At 44.7% G+C, this 22,677-nt stretch overlaps 1 protein-coding gene across 1 annotated transcript in view; it reads right to left on the bottom strand.

The window, feature by feature from the left end:
• Positions 1-22,677, bottom strand: part of BRF1 (BRF1 general transcription factor IIIB subunit) — a 313,755-nt gene that overhangs the window by 251,383 nt on the left and 39,695 nt on the right. The window contains exon 3 of the mRNA XM_077266113.1: positions 12,520-12,693. Within this exon, the coding sequence (XP_077122228.1) occupies positions 12,520-12,693 (174 nt within the window). The remainder of the gene's footprint in view (positions 1-12,519; positions 12,694-22,677) is intronic.

The following is a 22,677-nucleotide window of genomic DNA, read 5'->3' as shown; positions in this document are numbered from 1 at the left end:
AGAGAAAATCGGAGTCACGCAGAGAGAAAATCGGAGTCACGCAGAGAGAAAATCAGAGTCATGCAGAGAGAAAATCAGAGTCAAGCAGAGAGAAAATCGGACTCACGCAGAGGGAAAATCGGAGTCACGCAGAGAGAAAATCGAAGTCACGCAGAGAGAAAATCGGAGTCACGCAGAGAGAAAATCTGAGTCACGCAGAGAGAAAAGCGGAGACAAGCAGAGAGAAAAGCGAAGGCACGCAGACAAAAAAGCGGAGGCATGCAGACAGAAAAGCGGAGGCACGCAAAAACAAAAAGAAGAGGCCAAAAGGAGCAAGAAAAAAGATGCACAGATGGAGACAAAATTTAATCAATCAGGATCCAACCTCAGGTATAATGAATGGGGTTGATCTGCAGTAGGGACATAAGAGCCCTTAAAATGTATTATCTAAAAAGGTGATGCAGCATTTACATATGCAGCAAAATATCTTCATTGTACTAAGTTAGGGCTATCTTAAAAAAAAAAAATCCATCCAAGAGAATGCTTTTATGATATCAAGAAAGTTAAAAAAGCACCAATACAGCTCGCACACATTGAGTAAATGCTGTGCTTTTTTCTACATGTTTTCTTTAATAACAATCCTCTCCAATTATCGCATTTTTTTCTGTATTTTTTCTTTCATCTGATTCGTTTTTGGTACAGAATTGAAGCAACATTTTTTTTCAGGCTCGCCATAGAGGCCAATAGAGCAAAAATGTGCCAGAAGTCGCACAGTTCACCAGCATTTTCAGACGCACAGTGGGCAGGAGGTTTCAAAAAAGTAGCATTTATGCTTCTTGGGAACTTGGCCTAAGAGAGCTGCTGTAGAGAAACAGATTAATTTTCAGCAAAAAAATAGAAAGCTGGAGATACTCCTCAGGCTTTGTATGAATATGGCAATGATACACAGAAAATATCGCTGCTGTTGATCTACATCTCCTTTTGTAATCCTTTTTATTTTATTTTATTTTTTTATTTCCCTGGAGTCAAAGAAAATTTCTTCTTCTGTGAATAAGTCAGGAACCTCCCAATCTAATTTCAATTGCAAAGCCGTTCTGAGCACAATTGCGCTGAAATGGCTTTTATTAAACCTCAGACAGAAGAAATGGGAAATGCACAAGTGGACTCTCCTAAATAGATTCATGAATCCCAACAGCAATTCACCAAGAGGTCTTCACATGAAATGAAAAAAAAAACATAAAAAAGCAACAATATAAACCAGTATATTTGGGACAGAATAAAAGAGAAAAACCAGCTCACCTGTTAGGCATGTGTTGTGAGGAAGCACGGATATCGTGTAGACATCACGTGGACAACAGAGCAAAAAAAGGAAGAAAATCCAGATTCCAAAAATTCCAGATTTATTGAGAATAAAATGCAAAGGCATAATAGTGAACGAATTGACTGGACTTTGCATTTTATTCTTAATAAATCTGGAATTTTTGGAAGCTGGATTTTCTTCCTTTGTTTGCTATATTTGGGACAGGCTGGAGCCATAAACAGGAAGCAGAGAGCGAAGCAGGTAATTATTGGTTTAATCAGATGCTATTGATCCAAAGCTGCACAATTCAAATACATGGCAGATAACAATGTAGCTGTACCTTTTTGTAATGAGGAAAATTCAGCAAAAAAGAAAAATAAAAGGAAGAGATAAAGGAAATGAGGACACAAACCGCAATCTACAAGTGACCATTTACATTTACACTAAGCACCAAGAACCCCAGTTTTGGAGAGACAAGCCAGCCATGTAAAACATATTAAGTGTACAGCTTGTTTGGAAGATCACAGGGGAAAAAATGGAATGGAAATGTTGAATTTCAATATGCCTAATCCTTTATACATCTTCATACACAATTTGTTATTGATTAGCATACTAAATACAAAGTTAAATAATCTTTTTAATAGTTTTAATTAAAAAATATCCTACTTGCTGATGCAAGTCCTTTACTTAAGGCCCCGTCTCACATAGCGAGATCGCTAGCGAGATCGCTGCTGAGTCACAAGTTTTGTGACGCAACAGCGACCTCCATAGCGATCTCGCTATGTGTGACACGTACCAGCGATCAGGCCCCTGCTGTGAGATCGCTGGTCGTGTCGGAATGGCCTGGACCTTTTTTTGGTCGTTGAGGCCCCGCTGACATCGCTGAATCGGTGTGTGTGACACCGATCCAGCGATGTCTTCACTGGTAACCAGGGTAAACATCGGGTTACTAAGCGCAGGGCCGCGCTTAGTAACCCGATGTTTACCCTGGTTACCAAAAAAAACAAACAGTACATACTCGCCTTTCGGTGTCCAGGTCCCTCGCCGTCTGCTTCCTGCTCTCACTGACTCCCGGCCGTACAGTGAGAAGTGAGAGCACAGCAGTGACGTCACCGCTGCGCTCTGCTCTCAGTGTACGGCGGCTCAGTCAGAGCAGGAAGCAGACGGCAAGGGACCTGGACACCGAAAGGCGAGTATGTACTGTTTGTTTTTTTTGGTAACCAGGGTAAACATCGGGTTACTAAGCGCGGCCCTGCGCTTAGTAACCCGATGTTTACCCTGGTTACCCGGGTGCTGCAGGGGGACTTCGGCATCGTTGAAGACAGTTTCAACGATGCCGAAGTCGTTCCCCTGATCGTTGGTCGCTGGGGAGAGCGGTCTGTGTGACAGCTCCCCAGCGACCACACAGCGACTTACCAACGATCACGGCCAGGTCGTATCGCTGGTCGTGATCGTTGGTAAATCGCTTAGTGAGACGGGGCCTTTAACCAAAGAGATCTGCAAAACTGATCAAGATCTGTCAAAGCAGCTCCTGATGCTCCCACCTCCCTTCTCCAAGTGTTAGGATACAGTCAGGAGGGAGGTGTACTCAGATCTCCACAGTACGGGGAGGGGATAAGCATTTAGTGTCCCTAGGGCAGAGAAAACAGACTACAAATAAAAAGGAAAGTACATGAAAAGGAAATAAAAGCAGGATAGAAGCTGTGTCGATATATGAGCTATTGAAGACACCATAGATAACACAATATCCATCCTATATTCCTGATAAAGACAATCCCAAAAGAGAAAAATCTAAAAATTGGATCAAGCTGCATATAAAGAGGAATGAAGGTTGCAGTCGGAAACTTATTGCAACTGAAGGTAATCACTAACATATTGTAAAATTATTATTTTGTTTCAATGACAAAGGTATTTGATGCTCAGACAAGAAAATATGGTGCATCCCTGATTTGGGGGTACCTGCCATTAATATCTACAGAAGTATATTTCATTAGATAATGAGGTTTAATTCAGGACATGAGCGAGTTTCTCAGAAAGGCCAAGTTGTTTCCTCTCGTTTGCCTGAGCTAAATGCATACTATTCATACTATTAGTTCTGCCCACAAAACACATGGCTGCAGAGTATGCAGGTGAGAGATGCAATGTGATAAACCTTAAAAAGAAAGCCAGACAACAATGTATTGAAATGGATGATCGACCTCTCCTTCTGCCATCACAGCTGTAGTGACAGATGTCCTGAAAGACACCAGAAAGGTAAGTGCACTCCCTCTAAACACACAAGCTGGTGGTGACAGCAATGCCTGGAAGCTGGAAATGGTTAAATCAGCAGGAAGATTTATGTAAAGTAATTGCAAGGTGACATGTAAACGCTTTGTTGCTTAGGGGAAACTTTAATGCAATGCATTACAACAAGCTAAAGAGGCTGGGATTCCAGAGAGGAGGCCAGGGCAAGAAGACAAGACTGCTCAAAAACAATCACAACATCTTAGGGTACCGTCACACAGTGCCATTTTGATCGCTACGACGGTACGATTCGTGACGTTCTAGCGATATCGTTACGATATCGCAGTGTCTGACACGCAGCAGCGATCAGGGACCCTGCTGAGAATCGTACGTCGTAGCAGATCGTTTGGAACTTTCTTTCGTCGCTTGATCACCCGCTGACATCGCTGGATCGTTGTGTGTGACAGCGATCCAGCGATGTGTTCGCTTGTAACCAGGGTAAACATCGGGTAACTAAGCGCAGGGCCGCGCTTAGTAACCCGATGTTTACCCTGGTTACCAGCGTAAACGTAAAAAAAACAAACAGTACATACTCACATTCCGGTGTCTGTCCTCCGGCGTCTCAGCTTCTCTGCACTGTGAGCGCCTGCCGGCCGGAAAGCGAGCACAGCGGTGACGTCACCGCTCTGCTTTCCGGCCGCTGTGCTTACACAGTGCAGAGAAGCAGAACGCCGGGGGACAGACACCGGAATGTGAGTATGTACTGTTTGGTTTTTTTACGTTTACGCTGGTAACCAGGGTAAACATCGGGTTACTAAGCGTGGCCCTGCGCTTAGTTACCCGATGTTTACCCTGGTTACCCGGGGACTTCGGCATCGCTCCAGCGCCGTGATTGCAAAGTGTGACCGCAGTCTACGACGCTGGAGCGATAATCATACGACGCTGCGACGTCACGGATCGTGCCGTCGTAGCAATGAAAATGTGACTGTGTGACGGTACCCTTAGACTGGGAAGCCATAATCACATAACAGATCTGCCCATTAAATGCAGAAGTGTATACTGGAAGGTCAGTCTCGCCACCAGAAAAAAATCTGATTACTAAAGCAGGCTGACAGGGAGCCTGGCATGGAGCGATTGCCGTCAAGCAGCTTTTCCATTTCTCCGCTCAGCAATGCCAAGTTTTGATCGAATCGGCAAAGTCTGTATGTAAGGGAAATACAGCCTGAGATCAGTTACAAAGCATTTTGACCTCTGCTGCCAGATGCTACACAGCAGCAAATGGGATTTTGAAAAGCAAGCAGAAATTAGGAAGCAACTGAAGTGGCACACTGTAAGGGTGCTGGTACACCTAGGAAAGCTGCTGGCTACATTCTCGTTTGGCTGACAACTATCTAATTGGTTCACCCATACGCATGCATGCCTGGTTTACCGTGACAGAGAAGGGCCATAAGACGGCAGCGTCTGATTTCATGCACTACTGCACTGATTGGAATCATTTCACCTTCATATTAAACGGTGCAGGTTTCTGTTAGCAGTGCAGGGGTTTAACTTTTCAGTCTCTGAAGCTTTCCTGCTTGGATGACCTCTGCTGTTCAGTATTGACCACTCCCCTCTGCTATATATGCTCACCTCTGGCAATCTTGTATTAGTCTTGTACTGCCTGGTGTGAAGTGGAGGTGTCTGTTGTTGGTAGAGGCGTTTGGAGTGTTGATCTGTGACAGTTGTTTGGTGTTTCGGCTGTGTGCAAATCCTCTTCCTCTCCTATTTGGTTTTCCTTCCTTTTCTCCACGGTGTTCCTCTCTGTTGTCTGTGACTGCATATATGTTAGGTATTTTCATTTATCCCTGTACGTCCTCCATACTTTGGTTTGTGTATTTTCATACATTATTACTTCCCACCTCCCTGGGTGGGGACGGGCAGATAAGGGCTAATTCAAGAGTTCAGTAAGGTATGCTGCCCCGTCATACATTATTACTTCCCACCTCCCTGGGTGGGGAGGTGGGAGGGGTGGGCAGATAAGAAGCTAATTCAAGAGTTCAGCAAGGTACTCAGCCCCTTCATCTTCACCATCAGAAGTAATCCGAGGAGTAGGGTTAGCTAGGGCACCCCTAGTGTTAGGGACAGGTAAGGAGCCCCTGGACCAGAGTATTCCGATAACAAAATAATAGTATATATATATATATACATATATATATACATATATACACTGCTCAAAAAATAAAGGGAACACTTAAATCCCACATCCTAGATATCAATGAATGAAATATTCCAGTTGTAAATCTTTATTCACTACATACTGGAATGTGTTGAGAACAATAAAGCCTAAAAATGATCAACTTAAATCCCAACTAATATCCCACGGAGGTCTGGAGTTGGAATGATGCTCAAAATCAAAGTGAAAAATGAAGTTACAGGCTGATCCAACTTGAGTGGAAATGCCTCAAGACAAGGAAATGATGCTCAGCAGTGTGTGTGGCCTTCCACGTGCCTGTATGACCTCCCTACAACGCCTGGGCATGTTCCTGATGAGGCGGCGGATGGTCTCCTGAGGGATCTCCTCCCAGACCTGGACTAAAGCATCCGCCAACTCCTGGACAGTTTGTGATGCAACGAGACGTTGCTGGATGGCGCGAGACATGATGTCCTAGATATGTTCCATCGGATTCAGGTCTGGGGAACGGGCGGGCCTGTCCATAGTTTCAATGCCTTCATCTTGCAGGAACTGTTGACACACTCCAGTCACATGAGGTCTGGCATTGTCCTGCATTAGGAGGAACCCAGGGCCAACCGCACCAGCATATGGTCTCACAAGGGGTCTGAGGATCTCATCTTGGTACATAATGGCAGTCAGGCTACCTTTGGCGAGCACATGGAGGCCTCCAAAGAAATGCTACCCCACACCATTACTGACCCACTGCCAAACCGGTCAGGTAGAAGGATATTGCAGGCAGCAGATCGCTCTCCACGGCGTCTCCAGACTCTGTCACACCTGTGCTCAGTGTGAACCTGCTTTCATCTGTGAAGAGCACAGGGCGCCAGTGGTGAATTTGCCAATCCTGGTGTTCTGTGGCTAATTCCAAGCATCCTGCATGGTGTTGGGCTGTGAGCACAACCCCCATCTGGGGGCGTCGGGCACTCAGACCATCCTCATGGAGTCGGTTCCTAACAGTTTGTGCAGACACATGCACATTTGTGGCCTGCTGGAGGTCATTTTGCAGGGCTCTGGCAGTGCTCCTCCTGTTCCCCCTTGCACAAAGGCTGAGGTAGCGGTCCGGCTGCTGGGTTGTTGCCTACGGCCCCCTCCACGTCTCCTGGTGTACTTGCCTGTCTCCTGGTAGCGCCTCCAGCCTCTGGACACTACGCTGACACAGTAAACCTTCTTGCCACAGCTCGCACTGATGTGCCTTCCTGGATGAGATGCACTACCTGAGCCACTTGTGTGGGTTGTAGAATCTGTCTCATGCTACCACGAGTGTGAAAGCAGAACCAACATTTGAAAGTGACCAAAACATCAGCCAGAAAGCATTGGTACTGAGATGTGGTCTGTGGTCCCCACCTGCAGAACCACTCCTTTGCATGGGAGTCATGGATTTCTGGTCTGGGTTTTCCATGTGGCTGAAGGCCACAGGTTTGTGTGTTAAAAACCCTGCAGTGTAAGGGGTGTGGGTGCGTCAGGTGTGAGGTGCAACGTCAGTGTCAGTCTGGTATGTGCTGGTGTGCAGAGCAGAGGCCTGCAGAGCGCTCGCTGAGTGCATGGAGGCACAGGCCAGCGGAGCCAGCACCCAGGGCAGCTGAAAAGCCTGGCACCCGCAGCGTATACAGTGATGCAAGTCTTCCATGGTACTGGTCTCCGTTGTGGACAGTCCTGTGCCAGGAGGTGGATATCTTGTGCCCAAAAGAGTCGGATGTAGACAGTCCTGTGCCCGGAGGAGAATATCCTGTGCCCGAAAGAGGACTGGCATGGGACAGGTGGATATGGTGCCTGGCTGCTATCCGGAGCATATCCTGGGCTGTGTACGGCTGTGTGAGTAAAGAGACTATGATACAGTGATGCATGACACCCACGAAAGGAGGGCTGGCGGGAGTAGTATCTGCAACATGTAAAACTGTGTTTGGGGACTTTAATATGGCGTGCGGTCGCTCAGGGAAACTGAACAAAGGGAAGTCCGACCTGTTTAGGGACTGCAATCTAAAGCCGTATGATGTGTAGTGCTATGAAACTGCTATGAAACGGGCACTGAGACGAGATGAAATGGTATGAGTTGAACACTGATAATATGCACTGTAGTTATAAGCATTGAAGTATATGCATTTGTATGGACTGGAACCTTTTCTGTGTGAAGATAACACATTAAAGAGACTTTTGTGTTTGAACTTTGTGGGTCACTGCCTCTTCACTGCGTACGATGCTACCGGTGCCTTACTGTATGTATGCATATATATATATTTATACTAAATGGTGGCCCGATTCTAACGCATCGGGTATTCTAGAATATGTATGTAGTTTATTTATGAAGTTTTCAGAATAATGCAATTTATACACAGGATTCGGCCGGCCAGGCGCGACCAATTAGCGAAGCGTGGTTCAAATTCCGCGCCAATTCGCGGCAGGATTGCGCCTGTCGCTGATTGGTCACGCCCGGCCGCAAACAATCAGTGAAGCTAGGGTCTGCTCCAGGTTTCTGAGGGCCTCAGGCGAAAAAGTCTCAGTGGGCCCCCCTCTTTAACACATACCACGATTCATGATGCACAGATACAGCAGCGAAATATAGCACAGCCAAGTAGAATACAGCCCACGTAGTATATAACACAGCCCACGCAGTATATAACACAGCCCATGCAGTATATAACAGCCCACGCAGTATATAACACAGCCCACGCAGTATATAACACAGCCCACGCAGTATATAACACAGCCCACGCAGTATATAACACATCCCACGTAGTATATAGCACAACCCACGTAGTATATTGCACAGCCACGTAATATATTGCACAGCCACGTAGTATATAGCACAGCCACGTAGTATATAGCACAGCCACGTAGTATATAGCACAGAGACGTAGTATATAGCACAGAGACGTAGTATATAACACAGCCCATGCAGTATATAACACAGCCTATGCAGTACATAACACAGGCCACGTAGTATAGAGCACAGCGATGTAGTATATTGCCCAGCCACGTAATATATACCATAGCCACGTAGTATATAGCAGAGACGTAGTATATAACACAGCCCACGCAGTATATAACACAGCCTACGTAGTATATAACATAGCCCACGTAGTATATTGCCCAGCCACGTAATATAATGCACAGCCACGTAATATATTGCACAGCCATGTAATATATTGCACAGCCACGTAGTATATAGCACAGCCACGTAGTATATAGCACAGAGACGTAGTATATAACACAGGCCATGCAGTATATAACACAGGCCACGTAGTATAGAGCACAGCGATGTAGTTTATGTAGTTTATTGCCCAGCCACGTAATATATACCACAGCCACGTAGTATATAGCACAGAGACGTAGTATATAACACAGCCCACGCAGTATATAACACAGCCCACGCAGTATATAACACAGCCGATGCAGTATCTAACACAGCCCACGTAGTATATAGCAATGTGGGCACCATATCCCTGTAAAAAATAGTTATATACTCACCTTCCGTCGGCCCCCGGATCCAGCCCAGGCGTTTACCGATGCTCCTCGCGATGCTCTGGTCCCAAGAATGCATTGCGGTCTCGCGAGATGATGACGTAGCGGTCTCGCGAGACCGCTACATCATCATCTCGCGAGACCGCAATGCATGGACCGGAGCACTGCGAGGAACAGCGGGAAAGGCGACGGACGGTGAGTATATAATGATTTTTTATTTATTATTTTTAACATTAGATCTTTTAACTATTGATGCTTCATAGGCAGCATCAATAGTAAAAAAGTTGGTCACACAGGGTTAATAGCAGCGTTAACGGACTGCGTTACACCACGGCTTAAAGCGGGGTAAAGCAGCCATTAACCCTGTGTGAGTGCTGACTGGAGGGGGCACTGGCAGAGAGTAGGAAAAGGCGGATTCGCGGCCGGATTGTGCCCGGACTGTGCCTGCCGGTCGTGACCAATCAGCGACACAGGATTTCTGTGACAGACAGACAAACAGACGGAAGTGCCCCTTAGACGATTATATAGATAGATATTTTCAGTTGTTTCACACTTTTTGTTAAGTATATAATTCCACATGTTAATTCATATATTTGATGCCTTCAGTGTAAATGTACAATTTTCATAGTCATGAAAATACAGAAAAATCTTTAAATGAGAAGGTGTGTCCAAACTTTTGGTCTGTACTGTAAGTAAATTAGATTTTAACAAACTTCATTTACACATTGCAGACATTTTTTGCAAGTAAACTGACATGCGCTTACGGATTTTTAAATCCGCAGCATATCATTTCTTTGTGTGGATTTAGCGAGGATTTCACCCTTTGCCATGGAAACCTCCGCCGATATTGACCAATTAGTCTGATGGTCTAATGTGTATGGGGGTGTCAGGCGACTGACGGTCGGGAGAGATAGCAATCACCCATGTCCGATTTCTGACTGACGAACACATCGTTCTCACAGAGATAAGCCGCCAGCCGACTTGTGATAGAGAACACCGGAGCACTGAGACGCACAACAGCTCCTGTCTATTGGATATTCAGCTCAAAGGGCTGTTGGCCAAACGATGCTGAGCAGTGATGAGCGAGCATGCTCAGATAACGTGTTATCTGAGCATGCTCGAGTGCTAGTACAGCATCTTCAGCGTGCTTTAAAACTATGTTTGAGTCGCCGTGGCTGCCTGTATCACGGCTGTTTGACAACCGCAACACATGCGGGTATTGCCTAACAAACAAGTAATCACTGCATGTGTTGTGTCTGTCGGAACAGCCTCGAGACACGAAGCCATGGCGACTCAAACATAGTATTAGAGCATGCCGAAGATGACTAGCACTCGAGCATGCTCAGATAACACCTTACCTGAGCATGCTAGCTCATCACTAATGTGGAGTTATCTAATGTCTATGGCCGGCCTTAAGGCCCCGTCTCACATAGCGAGATCGCTAGCGAGATCGCTGCTGAGTCACAAGTTTTGTGACGCAACAACGACCTCAGTAGCGATCTCGCTATGTGTGACACGTACCAGCGATCAGGCCCCTGCTGTGAGATCGCTGGTCGTGTCGGAATGGCCTGGACCGTTTTTTGGTCGTTGAGGTCCCGCTGACATCGCTGAATCGGTGTGTGTGACACCAATCCAGCGATGTCTTCACTGGTAACCAGGGTAAACATCGGGTTACTAAGCGCAGGGCCGCGCTTAGTAACCCGATGTTTACCCTGGTTACCAGCGTAAATGTAAAAAAAAAACAAACACTACATACTCACCATCTGATGTCCGTCAGGTCCCTTGCCGTCTGCTTCCTGCTCTGACTGAGATCCGGCCGTACAGTGAGAGCACAGCAGTGACGTTACCGCTGCGCTCTGCTCTCACTGTACGGCAGCACTCAGTCAGAGCGGGAAGCGGACGGCAAGGGACCTGACGGGCAACAGATGGTGAGTATGTACTGTTTGTTTTTTTTGGTAACCAGGGTAAACATCGGGTTACTAAGCGCGACCCTGCGCTTCGTAACCCGATATTTACCCTGGTTACCCGGGTGCTGCAGGGGGACTTCGGCATCGTTGAAGACAGTTTCAACGATGCCGAAGTCGTTCCCCTGATCGTTGGTCGCTGGAGAGAGCTGTCTGTGTGACAGCTCCCCAGCGACCACACAGCGACTTAGCAACGATCACGGCCAGGTCATATCGCTGGTCGTGATCGTTGGTAAATCGCTATGTGAGACGGGGCCTTTAGTTTGCTCATATCTTTATCTCAACACTTACAAACTGATCTTTGATGTTACAGATATGGAAATTAGTCTTGCATTTTCCATTTACCCACACGGATCCAAGAATAGGCAAACGAACATTCACTTATCTGTGTAAATATGCTGCCGAATGAGCAAACAATCTATAAATCATCACTGTCGCCAGCACATCGCCTCGTGTAAACTGAGGATGTGCTGCCGATAATATACATGCTGGACAATGCTAGTGACGATTGTTTTGTTCCGGTTTGTGTTGGCCCCGTGGGATTAAGCCTTTAACACGGCACCATGTATATAGTAGATCAGCGCTCCTGATTCCATGTAAATGCGCCACTAGGAAGGAGACAAATCTTGTCTTCATCCTCCTGTAATAAAACCTTCCTATCTTCCTAGAATTAAGTCGTCTATCTGACGCAGTTTACACATTTAATTTTCCAGCAGAGCAGTTATTTCCCTGTGAGTCTTCTGTGCATTTCTTTAGCAAACTCTTGATAATTCTACAATAAGCCTCTGTCGTTTTTCAACATTAAGACAAACCCCCCCGGGCTGTACAAGAGACCCCTGGAAGCCAAAATGTCCACCACTACAAGAGGTCAGTGACACGGTGTTTTGTGAAAGCCGGCTGCCGACGCAGACAATTAATAGACATAGTTAATCCGATTATCTGGCAATCAGACAGTACAAGGTAGGCATTACTAAGCCCTCAGACAACCACCGCCAACCATGTCTTGGGTCTCCCTGGACAATGCCCTTGAGATACCTCATGCAGATACTTGGTAACCGCAGTACGTATGCGAGGGAGCGGGGAACAGTCACTAAAATAGCTGCCTCCTACATCTGTGTATAACAACAGGAGTCTCGGGAGACTGGATTTTCCAGCTCGAGTAAGAAAAAGAATAAAAGTGTCACACTTAATGTAACATTACCGAGAGGTGAGAAGTAACAGGTATTGTTCAAAGCGGCTCGCACAATGTTTATTCTGACAAGTAGCGGTCTAATAGCGCATTTATAGCTCACGGAGGTGGAAAACGCTCACACAGAAAAGACTTTGCAAAAAAGAAAAATGATCGTGCTGTGAGTTATACTACCAGAAAAATAAAAGGATACGAGGAGTTCCTTCTGTCCTACAGACCAGGTAGAGACAGGCGGCTATAACGTGCGTCATCTTTCTACCGCGGGTTAGGTGCTTGCTGACGGCCATTTTGAAGAAGTTGAAGGCGGTGTCCAAACAGTGTTTGTTGAGCTGCAGTTGGACTCCCAAATTATGGATCTGTCTCTTCCCTGGAAAAAAGGAACATTCTGTTACTCTACATCATGGGACAGATTAATAATCAGCCATCATCTCAATCTTCGGCAGATCAAACCTATGTCGCTTATAATTATTGTCAGCAGCATATTTTCCTGTATTAACAGGGATGCGCTGCCGCCAACATGCAGAAAAATGGAGACTACACTATTGCGCATTTTTCGTATTTGCTCCCCTTCTTTCAAGGATCATGACGTGATCGGTCATCAACCTGTGACAAAGAACCTTAAAGGGGTATTCCCATCCCCAAGCTCCTATCCCAATATGTAGCAGGTATAATACTAATATTAGCAAATACCTCCAATAAGAAGGGTAGTATAGTTCTTCTGACTCGCTATGAACTTTAACATGTGAAGGGCACTGCAATAGCTTAGATATTCATGTTATGACCATTCATATAGTGACAGTTAGTTATTAGTGGTCCTAATCATGGATACCTAAGCTACTGCAATGCCTTACACATGGAGTAAGCAACACAGCGAATCAAGAACACCAGACTACATTTCTAATTGGAGGTATTTGCTAATATTATATTATTATTATACTACCACATATTGCGATAGGATCTCGGAGATGAGATGGGAATACCCCTTAAGACATCAATCAAAGCCAGGAACAGGTGTGGAATGGCAGAGGTGCAGGATGTAGTATAGCAGAACTTGGGGCCGTCCTGTGAGGCATTCAACAGATGTTTTATTCAATAGAAGCAATATTTTGGGGAGTGAATAGTTCACTAATCCCGCATCCGATGGGCGATATCCCAATGATATTTGTCATATTCCAATATACCTTATGAAATATAAGGAATACAAAGGCACGGTTGGGCCGCACAAATGTCTAATTGTGCAATAGGCGCCCATGACCGCTCTGTACAATTAGGAGGGAGGTTGACTTTATTGCATCGCTTGCAGTACAAATATAATTCGTAAACAGTGCTGCATTGTTTGCTTGATTATTTGAGGGGCTTTTTTTATCTTGCATGCTAAAAAAACCCGTTCTTCCACAGGTTCCACATCATCTTTTAGCACAGACAAAGAGAAAAAAATGGCAGCGTTGTCAAGGTAGCAGCCGCTTGTAAAGTTTTACTACCGTGAATGCGGCAGAAGCACTAAAGCGGATGATCTATAATAAAGTAACAGTTCAAGAAAGTGATCGTCCAGCTCCAGCGTAATATTCATATGATCCTATGTACAGTATTCAATGCAATTTCTCATTTATAAAGTGATACTATACGACATCAAAATAAGAAAAAGCAAGAGGGTTTCACTACTGTTCTTCACATTCACTTCCAGCATTGTTTAGTATTACGGCGAGTCCCCGGCTTACGTATGACCATTAGTCTTGAACGCCGGATGTAAAGCAACAAAGAAAAAACGAAATACTCACCTCACTGCTGACCTGTCGGGGACCATTGTCTGGTCCTTTTGTTTTTGCCATCACGCGCCACATCTCTGGCTTCTTCACTACAGACCAGGACGCCCAGCCGCAGCAAAGCCAGAGCTCATTGCACATCAAACTTGTGTCTTCATCGCAATCTTAGGACGAGCAGTAATCCCCCACCTGGAAGCGGCCAGAAGTCCTCGCCTATAGTAAAGGGGCCAGTGATGTGGTGTGCTCCATGATGTAAATAAGAGTACCAGGCAGCAAGGCGAGTATTGTGTAAAACCGTGTTCCCCAACTCCGGTCCTCAAGAACCACCAACAGGTCATGTTTTCAGGATTTCCTTAGTATTGCCCAGGTGATAATTGCATTACCTGGAAAGGCAAGAATTCCATCACCTGTGCAATACTAAGGAAATCCTGAATACATGACCTGTTGGTGGTTCTTCAGGACTGGAGATGGGGAGCACTGGTTTAAAACAACATACATAAATAATACTCATCTCTCCAGCAGCAACACTGTTTGGCTTACAAACAAAGTTACAGAACATATCTACCGTAGTTCACAACCTGGGGGCTGCCTGTACTAGACTTTCTTTACTGGATTAGGATATACTTTATAAGATCATTAAACATGTAACAGCCAGCCGGCCAATGTACCTGGTGTCTAACATTTAGGGTTAATTTTAAGTGATGCCCATGAAAGTTGATTTACTTTTTTTTTTTTTTTCTTTTGGGGGGGGGGGGGGGAGGACCAAAGAAAAAGTTAATTCATAGGGTAGGTAATAACCTATCTTTGCTGCAGTTCCCAACATTTGAGACCCCCCCCCACCATTCTCAAGAACAAGGCTCTAGTGAGCCCCATCTGATTAGAGCAGAGATCAAGAAGGCACACCTTCGCTCCATTCATTGTGGAAGTGGCTAGCAGCCAAGGGTTTAACTCAGCTATGTCCCTCACTACTATAGACAGTGAATGGAGCTGTGATCAAGCATAGGTGTTTTTGTTTTGTGTTTAATTGAGGGTGAGGACAAGTGATGTTTCCATGTAAAGTATGAAATAAGGAATTTTCTCTTTTTTTCCATAGGATTTGAAACCTGAAATATGGACACGATTATACAAAATTACAAAACTATAAGCCACCACCAAAAGCTTGTTTACATGGAAGGGGGAGGGACATTTAAAACTGACATTCAGGGAATTAAAAAAAAAAAAGTGTGTGTAGAAGGCATAAAACGTATTTCTACACTGTCTAGTAACTTAAAGGGTTTTTTCCCACAAGCAAAAGTTAATTATAATCAATAGATCTTGGATTAATAATAACTTACACAATTAGATATGTTAAAATTACATTTTTCCTATACTGAGATAATCGTATAAATGTGCCCCTGCTGTGTATTGTGTAATGGCTGTGGCTTCATCAGGGGGAGTATAAGTATACCCCCCTGATGAAGCCACACTCCTGAGTGGCGATACGCGTGAGGTCGCTCTTATCCTTGTCTGCTTTACAGGTCACGCACCTTAATATTTCCGCTTTATAATTTCTTGTGCCAGCAGTATTTTCTCTTGTGCTTTTATTGCATTGGGTTGATTCCATAATATTGCACACTCACTTTACCTTCTGTTGCAAGTTTGCACAAGGCATATATTTGTATGGCCCACTTGGTCATTGTCTATACTTATGTGTATAATAGTGCATGTATGCTTTACTTAGCATTTTTTAGAAGGTATACTTATTGGTATTTTACCATATACGCAACAATCTTTGCTTGGGTTTAAATAAACTATAGTGTCTCCTTATAAGATCAATATTACCATTTGTACCATCTAGATATATACCAAGTGCGTTGGTGAACTATGTTTTGTGATTAATATATTAACATCTAGCAGACTGGGGGATTTGACCTAACATTATATTGCTATGGTCCTGTATTTTCCTTTTTCATAGCTACTTATGCTTTTTTAATTGATTTTAACATGTTTCGTTTGGCGTGTGTTTGTCAATAAAATTATTTATATTCATTTGGTGATCCAAGTCATTAGATACAGACTTTCTCTTCATGCAAAGTGCATGATATGGCCACATACTGTATACATTTCCTAGGAAGCCTTTACCCATATTTTGCTGAAAGTAGATGATAAACGAAAGCAATAGATCAGAAGTAACCTAGGTCTTATAGCCATGAATGGACAATGCTAATCTATTCATTTTGCAATAAACCCATTTTACAGAGGAGAAGCACGACCCCGGATGATTGTGTGCACAGCATGAGGAGGTCAGCAGCACACATCATTATTCGCCAGACTGGATGTGATCAGCAATGGCTGCCTGGAAGTCCTGCCCCGAGGACATGAGTCAAAGGTTAAAGCGTTTCTAGACAATATGAGTATACGATTAGTAACACCTAGGAAACAACCTTTAAGGGGTTTGGTTTTTGTGCCAAAACATACGTCTCTAGCAATGTCAGTAACCTCTTTTAATCTGTTGTGTTCTCTATCATTTTGCTAAATGAAATTAGACTTCTTGAATTGTGATGATTTAGGCTGGGTTCTTTTGCATAGTTTTGAAGCATTTTTGTTGCATTCTCCACTTCAAAATATTACGAACAGTTGTTGAAGGTTGTAGCAAAACTGAGAAGTCAGCATTTAATTACGTATATATTTTTTTTAATTGCGGCACGATCTGGGTATGGAGTTTTTCTGCAGTGTTCCTATACACTCCTATATTTAAAAAAAAAAAAAAAAAAAAGTACATTTTCACAGAGTTTTTTTTTTCATATTTGGCATTAATTAACCTGTTGAATCTGTACTGTGTGCGCTTCTGAGCTGCGCCATGTTCGAGAGTCTACTGATCGATCGGTGCGGGTCTCAGGACCCCGTCCAATCCACACTTACTACAAGCTGTCCTCGTATTACCACGGTAAACAATACCAAGTGGCCAGGTTGCTCTGCGCTCTTTGACATGACAGATAAGTCATTGTCCACCTAGTGACACCGTAATGATCAGTCGGTGAAGGTAGTCATTCCCTCAGGCAGCAGATGAGAGTGCCGACAATGAGTCTTTCATCCTCTGAAAGCAAGCAATCAGCCCAATGTCACAGAAGATAAGCATCTCTAAAGGAATCAAACGCTTAGATTTACAATATGGCACCCGTATCATGTTACAGGCCCAAAGGGAACCCCAAAATCTCAATCTAATTATTTTCCCAGATGTGAAGGGCAGCACAGAGACACCATACAGCAGCACATGGAGGGCAGATGGTTTATGATGCAGGACCATGGGGACTTTATGTGTACGCCCCATATAGGCATGGTGCCTGTGGCAGTGCTGGTGGTTCACATGCAGGGACATTTACAGATGCACCCATATGTTACTGATGAGAAGGAGACTCTCAAGATTGGGGGCTCACAAGAACAGGGGCTACTGAATGTGGGACATAGGAGAGTGGGCAGCTGAGCTTGACTTCAAAGTGTGGAGGCTCCTTAGCAGGGTGAGATGAATGGGGCCTCCTAGGAGCGGGGGCTGTTGAGCGATGGGCTTCCAAAAGCAGGGGGCTGCTGAGCGGTGGTTACCAGGTGTCTCCCATACGGAGCGGGGTGCTCAGCGATTTGTATAGGGCTCCTACAATGTAACACGCTATTACTCTAAATATAGTTTGGCAAAAAATCCCTAACATTTCAAGCGCATAACACTTGAAGATGTTTACATATTAAAGCAGGTCTGCTGAGCTGCAAACAGATCCACAGTGACAAACTGCGGAAAATATTTATACATAAAAGACACAAATAACTTTAGGCACTCCTAACATTTGGCAGCGATGCATCCACTTCCTCTTCCAAGGTCATGAAGCAAAATTTAATATAGGCATTTTTTAAAAGCTTCTAGATGTTAAATATATACTACAGTTGAGCAAAAAGATTTGCAAGACCCAGGTCCAGTGGCTAAGGCTACGTTCACATTTGCGTTGTGCGCCGCAGCATCTGTAAACACATGCACAACGCAGCGTTTTGTGACGCATGCGTCCACTTTTGCATGGTTTTGGGCGCAGAAAAAACTGCAACTTGCTGCGTTCTCTGCGCCCTGACGCATGCACCACAGTGACGCATGCGTCACAAAACGCAAGTGCAACGCATGTCCATGCGCCCCCCATGTTAAATATAGGGGCGCATGACGCATGTGTCGCCGCGGCTGCGCCCGACGCAACGCAAATGTGAACGTAGCCTATGTTGGTAACCTATCGTTGCTGGACTAGAACCTAGTGACCCTACTTTTTATGTGTTGGCATCCCTGGCCCCTGTTCTGATTTGTGAGTTGGTAAAACGTCATCACTAAGCACGACATGCGTCTGACATCATGCGGGATTTACAACTCAGAAGAGGTGCTGGAGATGCCGGAAGGTAGAATGAAAACCGACATAGCCACTGGACCTGCAAATCTTGTTGTACTTCTATCCAGAAGCTTTATAAAAATATTCAACATTTTGACCCCCTATGTTTTTTTGCTTCCTTACCTTGGAAAAGGAAGTGGATGCATTGCTGCTAATTGTTAGCAATGCCCTAAAATTTTGCAGTAGCAAAGCTGTGGATTAGATATCTGCAACAAATCTTGACACAAAATGCAGTGGTTCTGCCATGGTCTCACAACAAAACACAAAGCATTTTTGTCATTTTGCAGTGAGCTCCAATTTGTGCAATTGTATGCAATTTTCCTCCCAAAGAACAATCGCAGCACAAAGTCTAATAAAAGTCCATTTATAAAGGGGAGGGTTGTTAATCCGCAACATGTGCATGCATCTTAAATTGGAAGGAAAATGAGAATAATCTGTGCTAAGATTACCAGTGAAAGCTATTTGTGCCCCGCATACCAGGGCGATCGCTCAGCCCTGAGAAGAAAAGAATCTAATTTTAAAAGCATCTATTTATAAGCCACAACAACTGGATCTGACTCGACATTCCTCGTGTAAGATCTGGACCCTGCAAAATACAAAGAAATCCAGCCGAGCACAAAAGAAATTCCTTTCTGCTCTCAAATTATTTGAGTAGATGCCACCTACTGGGCACAGAAGTATCCGGCTCCTCCGACTGCACATGGCCTGCAAAAGTCAGCAGAGGGCTGGATACTGGCGAAATCCAGTTTGCAAGGATGTCTGGATTCACAATAGAGGAAAGGTGTCTAACTTCTTGGAGCATCTGTGCTTTTATGTAGCTACTCTTATTACAGTTGTGTGTTTAATGTCATATTCATCCATTCGGGAATCATGAAAACCACCGTGTGTCTGGACCCTAAGGGTACAAGCAAACGGAGCTATAACCGGTGGATTGTTCCCTCCTTCTATTACAGCACAGCTCTCTTATGCACTAACTGCGGAGAATATCTACAGTGTAAATTAGCCCGTGTTCTGGACTAAAATTTGTAATGCAAGGAGTGAAATGTCCATTTTCGCAATGAAATCTTCAGTGGTATTTACCACTAAGGATCTAGTTGTGGGGAGTGTGCAGAGGAAACGTCACATAGACGCATTCCCTAAAGGCCTCTTATTTGTGGACAGCGTCCGTTAAACGATTGCAGATTGATGGTCGTTTTCTCAGAATGACCAGAATAACATTGAATATGATCTTTCTGTGGAGAAAAAAATCATTATCGGCAGCACATACCTTGTTTACACAAGACAATATCTGCCGATAAGAATGACTGTAATGCCGGCATGAACAAACAACAGTTCTGCTCATGCATCTGCTGAATACTAGCGTGTTTACACAAGCCTATAGAGATCGGCAAAAAGTCAACCTGCAGGAAAATAGTGTAGGCCGGGGTCACATTTGTGAGTGCAATGCGAAAAACTTGCACGAGTCTCTCGCATCAATACCTGGCACTGCCGCCGGCACTCAGGACCGGAGTGTGTGACTACATGTATTTCTATGCAGCGGAACGCTCCGGTCCAGAGAGCCGGCGGCAGTGCCATGTATAGATGCGAGAGACTCACGAGAGTTTATCACATTGCACTCGCAAGTGTGACCCCGGCCTCACAATGAAGTCCGGCCACCATACTGAAAGTGTGGCTACTGGGAGAAAATGAACTTTAGTCCTCCTAGAAGCTGCCAGCTTTCAGTCGTAGAGGCGTGCCCGAAGCGTTTACAGTCAGCACTGAGCATTGTGAGCAGACACTGTAAACACTTCCCCTTGCACTTTTAATGACCGTTCCTTCTCGGGGCATACTTGCAGCCGTCGCTCACTATGTACTGAGTGGTGACTACAGCTGCTCCATGACAAAAAGCTGGCAGCTTCTGGGAGGAATAAAGGACATTTTCTCCCAGTGGTCATGCTTTCAGTTAAGTGGCCGTTCAGCATTGTGACGCTATTAACAAAGTCTATTTTATGTGTTTGCCACTTTTTTTTAATAATTTTTTATTTAAATCCACCACTGTAGCCATGGTTTAGGGTTTACATATGTATTTAAAAATTAAAAAAAAAAAAGTTGCAAAATTTGTTGTAAATGTACTCAGTAATTGATGTTTCCATATAGCAAAAAGAAAAAAAGTTAATGACAGGTTCCCTTTAAAAGAAGGTCAAAGTTGAGCTTCCCATCGTTTCATCCTATGCACTTGAAAAGATGAAATCTGCAATGAAAAGCTGTGTATTTTTTGTGCAGCACGTCAATGACATTTAGTAATACCCCATTCACTTTGCTGGTACTGTAAGATGCAGAAGAATTTGCAGATCTGCAGCATTTTCGCTACATGCGGTTAGTCTGTTTGTTAACGTTCCCATACACATTAGATGAAAGTTGGGCAAAAGCACCAATTTCCGTAGGACCAGACGACCATCTGAGGTGTATGAGGGGGCCTCATGACAGATTATGTCGCGGTAAAGACGGATTCTCATGGAAAATAAGAGGTGTGGTGGTGGCTTTCTCCACATTGAAAACACGAGTACTTCACCAAGTAATGGGGAAGGGGTCAGTATAAGAGCTCCTTCCTAAAGTGTTATGTTCTGAAGTCTTAAAATGCATGAAAAAATGCATTTTTGGTACATTTGACAGCAGTGTGTTTAGGTAAAATAAGGCACAGGTATAAGCAATAAAAAAAAATGAGCAAAGCTGTTAAGTGAGCTCTAAAATGAAAAACCAGCTTAAGGCTATGTGCACACTTTGCGTGTGACCTCTGCGGGTTCTCCCGCAGCGGATTTGATAAATCTGCAGAGCAAACCCGCTGCGGTTATCCCTGCAGATTTACCGCGGTTTGTTCCGCGGTTTCCGCTGCGGGATTACTCCTATACTATTGATGCTGCATATGCAGCAATATGCAGCATCAATAGTAATGTTAAAAATAATAAAAATTGGTTATACTCATCCTCCGATGTCCGGATCTCCTCGGCGCTGCACCCGGCGGCCGGTTCCAAAGATGCTGTGCCGAGAAGGACCTTCGTGACGTCACGGGTCATGTGAACCGGGCGTCATCACGGTCATGTGACCGCGACGTCACCACAGGTCCTTCTCGCACACCAACCCTGATACCGGACGGCCGCGTGCAGCGCTGAGAGGTGAGTATAACATGATTTTTTATTTTAATTCTTTTTATTTACACTATTTATGCTTCCCAGGGCCTGGAGGAGAGTCTCCTCTCCTCCACCCCGGGTACCACCCGCACATTAACCGCTTACTTCCCGCAACATGGGCACAGCCCCATGCGGGAAGTAAGCGGTTCAATGCATTCCTATGGGTGCAGAATCGCTGCGATTCTGCACAAAGAAGTGACATGCTGCGGGTTGTAAACCGCTGCGTTTCTCGCAGCATGTGCACTGCGGTTTGCGGTTTCCATAGGGTTTACATGTTAATGTAAACGCAATGGAAACTGCTGCGGACCAAAATCAGCATCAAAATCACCGCGGATCCGCGGTAAAAACGGCGAAGTGTGAACATGGCCTAAGTGTCATTCAGGGGGCTATATTGTCCCCATGTTTAATACTGGGTATTCCGGATATAATACTCAAACCCCCTTGAATCGTGCTGATCCACAATGATGGCGTCACAGGCCTGGACATCCAGAATATGGATTGTAACACACCTAGTAATAGGCGTATCATTGTAAGCCATGGAGCGGGGTTTATTATCTAGTAATAAGCTGTCAGTATAACATCTTGCTGTGTAATAAGGCAATGCTCCAGTCTCCTTCCCATCAGGTCATGCCTGATTAGCAGGATGCAAGGACAACTATTCACTTACAAGTGGCTGGAAGGAGAATTGTGCTGAGCGGGCAGTTACTGGCAGATGACGACATGCTGCAGGCCGGTCCGCCTCAGAGCAAACCATGATGAGAGGGTAAATATGGCGAGTACACAAGAACTTCAGCTGAAGAGCAGAACTCACACAATCAGCTGCACAGCAGCTCCAGCGCCGGGAGGGGGGAAGGCAAATGGATTCATTGCACTGGGACTAGAAAAATAAATCAGAGATATAAAACTGTAGAGCCTCCTGCTGGTCGTATGGAGAAAAGACACCCAAAAACTGCTGAAAAATAAAAGTTACCAATGAAAAGACTAAGGTATAACTAAACCCTATCTACACTACATTTGGAAGCACAGC

This window comes from Ranitomeya variabilis, chromosome 1 (genome assembly GCF_051348905.1).
Source record: "Ranitomeya variabilis isolate aRanVar5 chromosome 1, aRanVar5.hap1, whole genome shotgun sequence".
Taxonomy (NCBI): domain Eukaryota; kingdom Metazoa; phylum Chordata; class Amphibia; order Anura; family Dendrobatidae; genus Ranitomeya; species Ranitomeya variabilis.
Note: the sequence above shows the minus strand (reverse complement) of the source record. Positions and strands in the feature narration are given on the sequence as shown.